A 12,061-nucleotide genomic window follows, 5' to 3' on the forward strand; every position below is an offset into this window, starting at 1 on the left:
TATATCTCCAGATTGGTGAGTGACTACAGCTTTATTTACACATATAACCTATATCTCTCCTTGTAGCGTTTTAGCACAACAGCTAACGATAGCTCCTCGGCTAAAATCTCGCCGTCCAAACATTCATGTTCACGTCATACTGCTAATCATATTTGGACGATTACTATCCATCCATCCATCCATTTTCTACCGCTTATTCCCTTTCGGGGTCGCGGGGGGCGCTGGCGCCTATCTCAGCTACAATCGGGCGGAAGGCAGGGTACACCCTGGACAAGTCGCCACCTCATCACAGGGCCAACACAGATAGACAGACAACATTCACACTCACATTCACACACTAGGGCCAATTTAGTGTTGCCATTGCATTATAATTATTCATTGTATATATATTTCCCCTTCTTCGTGTTTATATTCTTCTTTTCCTTTACTTTTAGGTCAGCTAGTTTTTAGACAACACATTCATAAAATATTCTAATTCAACAAAACGTGAAGTCACAGAATGCAGTCAAAAAGTTACCTTCGCGCATGCGCGGATCCCGGCCCTTGACGTATAATTACTATACGAAAAGGTATATTATAAACAGAGGTCACAACATCAGAACTATATAGTGAGTTGTTAAACTTTTTCTTTAATATTCAACAATTTTACACATCCATTAGCATGAATAAAACATGTCAATGAAAGGGTTAAAAGCACATAAAAAAGAGTATTCCAAATAATAAAAAACTATGATACAATTTTTAAAAAAAAGGGTTAAATTAAGTCACTTTCAAACTTTTTAATAAAGATGTATGTTTAAGGGTTTTTGTACTTTTAACCATTTTTGCATATTTATTTGATAGTTTTACCGTTTAGCCAATTAGAAAACGTTTTTTTCTTTCAGAAATCAACATTTATGCATACAAAAATTTGCTTGCAGCATAAAAATGTTGACAAACATTTATATGTTACTGTCATTCACATATGTGTCAAATTTGATCTCTTTTATTGTGAATGGGGACATCTCCACATCCTTAGACATGTTTGTCAACACTATTATGCTGCAAGCAACTATTTTTATACATAAATGTCGATTTCTGAAGTTAAAACCTACATGTTTTAATTGGCTTAATGGTTTCAAATTACCAATTAATTCTTGGAAAATGATTAAACGTACCAAAAACTTTAAATTGATATCATTATTGAAAACATTTAAGGTGATTGAATGTAGCCTTTTTTCTCTATAATTTGTGTATTTTATCACATTGTTTTATTATTTGTAATACTGTATTTGCTTTTATTTTCTTTCCTTGACATGTTGTGTTAAAGTCATAATTTGCTCAACCTGATGTGTAAAATTGTTGAATATCTTGAAAGTGCCTTAATTTTTATTCACATGTGGACATGTTTGTTGTTCAAAAAAAATAGTGTGTATTTATTTGTTTGTTTGTTTGTGATTGTTTCCATTGCAGGAAATGTAGTCTTGATTTAATTTATTCTTATTTTTTTTGCCAGCCTTTATGTTTTTTTTTTAAAAGGGTGCTCACATGCCTGCAAATGATTAGCTAGTCCTGGGCTTGAAAATGTCTTTCCTTATAGCCCGTGTGTCGTATAGCGACTGAAGAGTAGTTAGAAACTGAATAGCCAGCAGCCTTTAGGCAATAAACCTAGCGTAATGGAAAAAAATAACAAAAACTGCTAATTAATGACTTTATAAGCAACACGTTAGGTTACTACATACAGGAAAAATTAATCTGCATACTCTCCAAATTTAAAATGCTGAATATCTTTAAAAAAAAGTGACACTAGTGCAAAGGCAAACCAAGTTTAAATGGTATTTGAACCAATATGATATCAAAGGAGCTAGGCATTTTTGAAGCTCAAAACTTGTCGCTTTTTAAGACTAAGAAAATAAGTGAGCTACTTTTTGGAAGGTGAACTACAAAACATGATAAATGCATGAATAAAAAGTCAGTAACTTAAAGAAAATCACTTCATTCAATATTTTAAAACTTGATAGATTATATATTTTATTATTTAATGAACCAAGTACTGACGTTACAATAAACAATAGCTGTAACTTCCATATTTTGTTGAATTTTCAAACAGGGTTTTACAGTGAATAATTTAGCACTTGTATACCACTATCGGACCATAGCAGAGGACTTTTTTCCGGGTGAAATGTTACAATGGTTTTGTTTGTCTGAGGCGGCGCCGGCAGCCTTACAAAAAGATTTTATGGAAGCTTATAAATCATGATAGGATGCGTAGACTGACTTCATATTTCAGGATTATACAGAAAAAATGTATACAATAGTCTTAAATTATGAGTAAAGAAATTAAAACTTAGCTTTGGGTATAATTTGATACGATCTTGAGATGTAAACATTTTGCGTGTTGATTTATTCTACTTCTTCAGCTTAGAGTTGTGAATTTCCACGTCTCTGCTTTTCAGTTGCTCTGAAAATAACCCCACGCACAGGAAGCAACGATGCACAACGCAAACCACCGCTGCAATGGAGATAAGTAGGTCAGCGGCCTCGAGCACTTTACACCTGTTGTTTCAGGTACCAGCATACCGTATTTCCTTGAATTGCCGCAGGGCATATAGTATGCGCCTGCCTTGAATTATTGCCGGGTCAAACTCGCTCCCCCAAAAAATTAGCGCATGCTTAGTATTACCGCCTGGTCAAACTCGTGATGTCACGAGTGACACTTCCCCTGTCATCATTTTCAAAATGGAGGAGGCTGATTTTGATACCGGTAATTTGAAATCGCATAAAGGGAAGAAGACTAAGAGCTATTTAGTAGGGGTGCAACAGTACACAAAAATTACGTTTTGGTACGTACCTCGGTTTAGAGGTCACGGTTCGGTTCATTTTCGGTACAGTAAGAAAACAACAAAATATACCTTTTTTGGTTATTTACCAAATTTGTAAACAATGGCTTTATCCTTCTAACATGAGGAAAACTATAATAATTCTGCCCACGTTAATCCACATTAAACTGTCTCAAGTTGTTGCTGTGATTAAATGAAATGAAAAAACCTTTCTTCTCCATATAAAAAGTGCAACATTAAACAGTTTCCATTGAAACTGTTTAATGTCAACTCATCATGCTTAATTTATTACAGTATTAGGGAAGCCTGTAGTTGACTTTTATTATGTACATGTTGTATTTTTATCAACATGCGATAGCAGGGACCCTGCTATTCAAAACTAGGCTGCTACATTACTAATGATTAATGTAACTATTGCTGAAAAATAGTACAATAGCAATGGGAGAGACTATTTATCCCTAAACACGATGGAGTTCAATGAAATAACAGACAGACAGGGTTTTGATGCCCCTTGCACGCACACACACACACAGCAAAATGAGCTAATGTTACGCTAAAAGCTAATTAGCCTTCACCTCAAACCTATCCTGTGAGCTACCTGAGCTGCAGTTTAAGTTTCTAGAAGGTCAACGGGCTCATAGTGATGTTTGTAATAGTTGTGACTGGGAAGTGTTAAGTATAATTTGGGTAGAGTCCGCTGCTCCCCTGCTAAACGAATATCTCTGCTCGACGCTAAAGCATTGATTACATCGCTCTTAATACACACTGCTGATTGGCTATTACATCGCTCTGAATACGCACTGCTGATTGGCTTTGTATGTAACCAATCAGATGGTTGTGTGGGCAGGACAATGCTGGGTGCTCACTGCTGAGACAGAGGCAGAAAGCATAGCAGCTTGTGAAGACTTCTGCTTCCAAACTCGTTCGGTACGCCCGCGTGCCGAACCGAAACCCCCGTACTGAAACGGTTTAATACAAATACACGTACCGTTACACCCCTACTATTCAGTAGGATTTAAGATCCAAGCTTACATCACACTCAGATTTTTACTGCATACCTTTGGTAAGTGTCGGAGTGAGAAGAGGTTTTAAAATAATGTGCGCATGCTTACTTTTACTGCATGCCTTTGGTAAGCGCAGGAGTGAGAGGAGGTTTTAAATTAATTAGTGCACCGGCGGCAATTCAAGGAAATACGGTATAACATATATCGCCATTCAGACTATAAATGCATAAATGCTATCCGTTTTGGGCCATATTACCCAGCAAGACTTGTGCGCTTATTATTGGAGGACATTTAGCTTTTATGTTTAGACATTTCCACAAGTGAACGCATTGCAGGACTGTTCATAATGAATATTTTGTGAAAGTTCATTTTGCCCACCGTTGCTGCTCTGGACACCCTATTAGTAAATGTGAAAAATATAGGCAGAAAAATGTGCTACGTTGAACCACCTAGGGCTGGGCGATATTGCCTTTTTGTAATACTGCAATATTTTTAGACCATATCGCGATATACAATATATTTCTCTGTATTTTGCCTTAGCCTTGAATAAACACTGGATACATATAATCACAGCAGTATGGTGATTATTCTCCATACTGCACTAATATATGCTACTTTTAAAACTTTCATGCAGAGAAGGAAATCACAACTAAGTCAATTGACCAAAACTGTATTTATTAAACTTTTCAAATGATGCTACATATTAGCAGTAATGCTACTTTTGGTAGCAACGCTTGTGCTCCACACATAACAAATTAAAGTTGTCTATTCGACATATTTCCGATTGAAGCCGAACCACCGCCAGACGATGGACCCCGTGCTGTTTTTCTTGGGAATTAATTCATTCATTTGTTACGAGATTCGCACCTTCGTTCTCTTGCAACAACCCGCTAGCATCACAGCTAACGTTAGCCACGCCGCTACCTCTCTGCTGGGCGAGGGCGTATACGTATGTGAAGTAAGAGGTGACAGTATGTGACGTATGTAAGAATGTGCGCCTGCTTGTCTGTGAGAAGGAGACACAGGAAAGAGCGAGGAGAGCCTGTAGTGTAATGCCCGCAGCTAAAAACAACTGCGTGAGAACGTCTACTCCAATATTACGATATAGTCATTTTCTATATCGCACAGAGACAAACCCGCAATATATCGCGTATATCGATATATCGCCCAGCTGTGGAACCACCTATGTTCTATTTTTTACTGTAATACTTTGCTACACTTTGTAGTCTATAACACAAAGCTGACACTAAGGCCATGTCCACACGAACAGAGAAACCTAATAAACGCATACATATCTCTGTGTTTAGGCCTCTCGTGTCTTTAAAAATGCAGACTTTTGCAAACGCTGGTCAAAGTGTAGAGTTCCAAAAGTCTCCGCTGAGCGTATGCGTGTACACGGCACAACCGGAGACTTGAGATGACGTCACGCTTGTGTCATTTCCAAGCTCAACAACACTGCCTTGCTACCTTGCTGCCTTTAAACGCACCATAAGATGATTTATTCTATGTTTGGATGCGCTATTTTCACTCAACATGAATTAAAAAAAGATTCATTAAAATGGGCTTGGTGACACTCCCGTCAGCGCAAATGACAGTCAGCTGTTTTGGATGTGATGGCTGTGGAACCTCCACCTGATGGCACAACTTTGACAAGCAAGACTTTTTGCTCTGTGTCATAAGAAAGGTGCAACATTATCTTATGTTTTTAGTCCTTGTTTAACGACAAGTCATGAAGTGAACTTACGTGTCTTGCTTCCATTATTGTAGATTGAGCCGGGCGCGACCGCACACACACAAAAAGAGCGACCAAGCAGAAACAAAAAAAACAATGTAACGTCATCCTTGTAATTTGTACTGATGTGAAAGACAATATACACTTCATCATCCATGTACCATATCATTATATCCATGATTAAATGCTTTATAATTCCCTCAAACATGCAAAATGGTTTCCTTAGTGCGTGCTGATTTTAGAAATAATGTCGACTTCACTGCACATGTAATTCATCACCATTTTGCTGAACATGTTATAATTCTATTATTCGCTCTTTAATAATGTTCGCAGGGCTCTGTGTACGTGCAGGCTGGGTTTAAAGATAATGGACAAGTCATTTTACGTGTAGTGTATAAAAATAAAAATAATAAGAGGTGTAATGCCACCATTTGTCAGGATTTTGATTGGACAAAATGTGCATGACAGCAGGTGTATGTGTTTGTGTGTAGACAGAGACACTTTTGAAACTACACTTGTGTGAATGAAGACTGTTTTCACCCCAAATATGTGTTTTTGAAACACTCTGTAATCGTGTGGACATGGCCCAAGTTTTTTCTTTAATGTCAGTTTTGAGTATTATTTTTAAGATATATAAAAATATCTCAAAACGGTACCAACATACTTTGACTTTTTGGTGAAAACGTTTAGACACCCCTGTGTTAACATTTATATTCCTGAAATGTTTTTGTTTAAATGCTTGTTCCCCTGACTTATGACTTCAAAAGCAAATATGTAAAGGTTGTTCTCCAAGTACCACTTCAAGAAAAAAAAACGTTGCCCTCCAAGTACCACCATAATGACCAGTTGCGTAGTGGCCATAAGTATTCATTGAATATTTTTGGCCACAATTTGAACAGTAAAACTGTTTGCATATTTATGTCATTCTCTGTCTTACCACCGTTAGATAGTCACTGGCTTAGGGAATTGTGTAATACTATCATGAGGTGATTATACATTAAAATGCATATTCATTCACTGTAACACAGACCCGGGCATTCTGCGCCTCTATGTGCGTCCCTGTCCGGCCCACGTGAGGCCAATCATAAATTACAAAATACATTTAAAAAAGTATCTACATCGAGTGTGCTATACAACGGTGCTGCTTTTGTCTAGTAAAGTGTTATTTGTATTACTTCTGTGTGGACGTGATTGTGAGTGAATGTGAACAGCAGCAATCACAAATTACAAAATACATTTTTAAAAACATCTACATGTATGTCATGCATGCAATACCTCGCTGTACTTCAAATTGCTTCAATGACAAGGTCTAAAAGTGAATATGGAAAGTTTGCTGCTGGAGCCAACTCAACACATGTCTGCTCAGCACAGCACATTGTAAGTACAATACTTATTCATTGTTCTCATATATGACAGGAGAGCAAAGGAGAGAGAGGACCCATGGGCGTTCCAGGTGCTCAAGGTCTGAGTGGACGCAAAGGAGAGAGAGGACCCATGGGCGTTCCAGGTGCTCAAGGTCTGAGTGGACGCAAAGGAGAGAGAGGACCCATGGGCGTTCCAGGTGCTCAAGGTCTGAGTGGACGCAAAGGAGACAAGGTATGTAGTTGAAGAGTCCACCAGGGGGCAGTGTTTACCCAGGAGTTGAATACAAGTCTTACATTCAAGCAGGATGAAATATTTCTGTCCTTGTAGTGCTTCACTATGAACATATTCTGAAGATAATATATTATACTTACAATTTCTTCTAAAGATTGTATAACATGTATTTCATTACGCTGTCTAATAGTGCTAACCTTTAACAGTTAATGTTACTCATTTTCATTAACTACTAGTTTCTCTATAACTGTTTTATATTGTTGTACTGTCTTTCTTATTCAAGAAAATGTTTTAAATGTATTTATTTTATTTTATTTTATATATATTTTTTGAAAAGGACCTTATGAATGAAATTAGATTGTTTGAAGGGTTCTTCAAACCAGGTCCAGTCCAGATTATGTCCAGGTCCAGTTTACTTGAATTGATTAACGTGGACCCCGACTTAAACAAGTTGAAAAACTTATTGGGGTGTTACCATTTAGTGGTCAATTGTACGGAATATGTACTGAACTGTGCAATCTACTAATAAAAGTTTCAATCAATCAATCAAAGTCGGGCTCAGCAACACACGCCTTCATTTATGTACACTCAAAATTAGGAAACACAACAATAGATTGCAAATATCTGTAAACAAAATTACATTTTCAAACTTCCCATCTTTTTTTATGTATATTGGCATCATTATCGGTTTCAACCATATAACTTTCTGAAGTCAAAAAATACTGAATACATGTTTTAATGAGGGTAAAAAGTGAATATCTGTTTTTGGCCTTAAAAAAAAACTTTCACTGAATGCTATAATTAAATTGACTTAGTCATGACTGTCAATGAACTCTCCTAAAATAACAGAAACCATATTAAGCTTCATAAACAAACCAATAATTAAACACATTTTTCCAACTTCCACCCAAAAGGAAGACACAATATGACAATACCAAAACAAAAGCAGGGTGGATTCAGACTCCTTACAACAAAATAGGTATTCATCCGACTCTTGTCACATTCCATAGTTTTAACATTTTTCTTGTCTTCGAAAAGTTATAAATAATTTTAATTTGAAATTAACAATTTTGCAAATCGATAGTAGTTTTGTAGATTAATTTGAATATTTCTTCAGTCAAAAAGCAGTCAAAAATGTCCTCCCATTTTCCATATGTGTTATATGAGCATCCTTCAAAGATTTCTTTATTAAATAAACATTATATTATTTTATATTTATTTTAGTTCCTTTTTGCCAACTAGAATTTCTTATTAGAGGTTTACAAACTAATAATTTAGTAGTTCCATAATTAATTATTTGTTTCCATCTTTTCCCAATTATTCCAGTTAGTTGATTGAATGAAAAACTTGAACAAGCATCATCATACATAGTTCTAGAGGCCTACTGAAATGAGATTTTCTTATTTAAACGGGGATAGCAGGTCCATTCTATGTATCATAATTGATCATTTCGCGATATTGCCATATTTTTGCTGAAAGGATTTAGTAGAGAACATCAACCATAAAGTACGTAACTTTTGGTCGCTAAAAAAAAAGCCTTGCCTGTACCGGAAGTAGCAGACGATGTGCGTGTGACGTCACTGGTTGTAGGGCTCCTTACATTGTTTATATTCACAGCCACCAGCAGCAAGAGCGATTCGGACCGAGAAAGCGACGATTTCCCAACTAATTTGAGCGAGAATGAAAGATTCGTGGATGAGGAAAGTTAGAGTGAAGCAATAGAAAAAAAAGGCTAGGGCAGTGGGAGCGATTCAGATGTTATTCGACACATTTACTAGGATAATTCTGGAAAATTCCTTATCTGATTATTGTGTTACTAGTGTTTTAGTGAGATTATAAAGTCATACCTGAAATTGGGAGGGGTTTGGTGACCAGCAGTGTCTCTGATGGAAGCCATGGAGGAGCCAAGAAAGTGGCAGCTGGCTATTTGACAGCTGCTGCAGGAAGAACGGCACAAGCTCCGCTGATGTCTCCGATAAGAGCCGACTTATTACCACAATTTTCTCACCGAAACCTTCTGGTTGACATGTGGTAGAGAAACATGTTCGCTTGACTGCTCTGTTCCATAGTAAAGCTTCACAACAAACAAAGAAACACCGGCTGTGTTTTGGTTGCTAAAAGCGGCTGCAATCCACCGCTTTCCACCAACAGCATTCTTCTTTGACGTCTCCATTATTAATTGAACAAATTGCAAAAGATTCAGCAACACAGATGTCCAAAATACTGTGTAATTATGCAATTAAATTGGACAACTTTTAGCTGTGAGTGATGCTTGGATAAAATGTCCACTACAAACAATAACGTCACAAACACGCGTCAACATAAGCGTCATCATTCTGCAATGTTTTCAACAGGAAACTTCGCGGGAGATTTAAAATTGCAATTTAGTAAACTAAAGCGGCCGTATTGGCATGTGTGGCAATGTTAAAATTTCATCATTGATGTATAAAGTATCAGACTGCGTGGTCGGTAGTGGTGGCTTTCAGTAGGCCTTTAAATTCATCATACTTCATAATCTTACCGTTCTCATTGATAATGTCATTGACAAAAATGATTCCTCTTTCAAACATAGTTTACCAAAAGAAAGGCTTTCCATCTATTACAACAATAGAGTTCATCCATATTATCTTCTGCAAAATGTCATCTCTTTTTTCTGGCACATCAAATATAAAACACCACCATGAGTGGATTGTTTCCTTCATGAACCTCGCCATGTTTCCCAGCAGACTCTCTCTCTACATAAGGAAAATGCGAGGTCATCAATTGTAAAAACGGATACAATTTATTTTGATACAGTACATGTTTTTTGTCCAACAGGACACTTGTGTACCACTCAGTGTTTAATTACGTCTTTGGAACAATTGATGCTTTTAAAGACAGGCACATAGCTTCATGGTTGAGAAGTTTCAGGCCCTCATATTCATTGTACAAAACCTTTCTTCTAATCTTTTCTGGTTTGCCGTCCCAGACAAAATGGAAGACCCTCTGCTCATAGACCTTAAAGTGTTTTGATGGAGCTGGTAATGACAAAAACAAATAAATAAATTGAGGAATGATTAACGAGTTGACAATAGATATTTTACCATACAAGATTAAGGATTTCCCTTTCCATAATTGCATCATTTTATCCAGTTTTCTTAATCGATTAACATAATTTACTGAGCCGAGATCTTCCAGATTCTCTGGGACAAAAACACCAAGTATGTTAAATGGTCCATCTGTCCACAAAACAGGCACTTTGCATTGCTATCGAAATAACGTTCCCTTTAGATTTCCGATTATTATTTTACATTTACCATATTTTAGCTTAAGCCCAGATTGCTGTGAAAATATGTCCAAATGATTAAGAAGCTTTCGCAAACAATGAGGATCGGGGCTGATAAAGAAGCTTGAATCTTCGGCATACATTATTTTACTTTCAATAATATTATTACTGAGCCCTTCAATATTTTTATTCAATCTAACTTTTACCGTCAATATTTCCATAGCAATAATAAATAAGTATGGAGACAAAAGGCACCCTTGTTTTAGACCTCTTAATAGAAGTATTGTCCCAGAGATGTATCCATTATTGATGATTCTACAGTTCATTTAAATATATAGCGTCTTGATCCAGTGTAGTAAGGTGTTGCCAAAATTGAAACAAACTAAGCTTTTACACATCTAGGCTAATTTTGTCAAATTCTTTCTCCAGGTTGACTGTAAAAATTGATCCTTTATTTTCCATATTATAATTTTCTATCATTTCTAATAACTGTCTAATATTGTTTCCTATGTTACTTAATTGTAGGAAACCTGATTGATCTTGGTGAATAATATTTCACCCTAACCCTAATATTTGACAAAACAGACTTAAGTCCTTAAGCCAAACATTTTGCCAGGATCTTGGCATCGTATCACTGAAGTGTCATTGGTCTCCAATTTTTTAGATAAACTTGGTCTTTATACTCACCATTTATTTCCTGTTTCAGAATAAAGAAATAAGACCTTCTGTTTGAGTGTTAGACAAAAACATGTGTTTTATATGAGTAATTAAAACTACAAAAGCAGTTGTTTCTTAACCTCTTCATAAAATACTTGATAGACCTCAATAGGTATTCCACCTAATTCTGGGGTTTCCCTGGATGAAAAGACTTAACAGCTTCCACAAGTTCTTCCTCTCTAATGAGGCCTTTACATGAATGGCTTTCTTCTGAAGTCAATTTTCTTTTATAATTTTCTGAAAAAAAAAAGTAGTTTCAGGAGAGATTACTTTATTAGAAAAAATATTTCCAAAGTAATTTTCCTTTACTTTCAACAATGTGGTGTGTGTATCCAATACCTTTCCATTTGTTTTAATACGTATGGAAATGTTCTTTTTATAACGTTTTTTTGCTTGGATATTTCAAATTAATTTTGAACACTTATCACCTTTTTTTCATCCAGATTGCTCTGTTGCAGTCATAACTTTAAAATAATTGTTTTTCAGTTAAGTTTAACTCTTCTTTTTTGGCTGTAAAAGGAATTCAGTTGCTCGCTAATTAGATTATCACTACTATCAATGTTTTTTGTAAATCCTCAATTTCTTTCTTTAATTCCTGTTAGACCATTTTAAGTTTTTTTTCTCCATGAAGAGTACACAATGGCATATCCCCTTAAATATTTGAAGGCTTCCCAGGCGATTTGGCGATTTGATGATCCTGTATTATTTTTAAATTAGTCAGTAATAAGTTTTTTTTTTTTCAATGAATTATTCATCCTGTAGAAGCATTTGATTCAACTTCCAATATCTGGGCTCACATGTATTATCTTCAATTGCAGTTTTTTAAACCTATACAATTATTATCAGAACACAATTTATCATTGCTTGATATTGCAGTCACTTTGTTTAGCAATGAAAATGGTATATAAAAAATAGTCAATAGGACTTG

General features: G+C 36.0%; 1 protein-coding gene across 2 annotated transcripts in view; it reads left to right on the top strand.

Moving 5' to 3' along the window:
* LOC133545246 (collagen alpha-2(IX) chain-like) overlaps positions 1 to 12,061 on the top strand; it is a 52,493-nt gene that overhangs the window by 114 nt on the left and 40,318 nt on the right. For both annotated transcript variants that reach the window (XM_061890638.1, XM_061890637.1), the window contains exons 1-2: positions 1 to 15; positions 6,972 to 7,151. The exon at positions 1 to 15 is cut by the window's left edge and continues 114 nt beyond it. In XM_061890638.1, coding sequence (XP_061746622.1) covers positions 1 to 15; positions 6,972 to 7,151 — 195 coding nt within the window. The remainder of the gene's footprint in view (positions 16 to 6,971; positions 7,152 to 12,061) is intronic.

Source organism: Nerophis ophidion, linkage group LG28 (genome assembly GCF_033978795.1).
Source record: "Nerophis ophidion isolate RoL-2023_Sa linkage group LG28, RoL_Noph_v1.0, whole genome shotgun sequence".
Classification (NCBI taxonomy): Eukaryota; Metazoa; Chordata; class Actinopteri; order Syngnathiformes; family Syngnathidae; genus Nerophis; species Nerophis ophidion.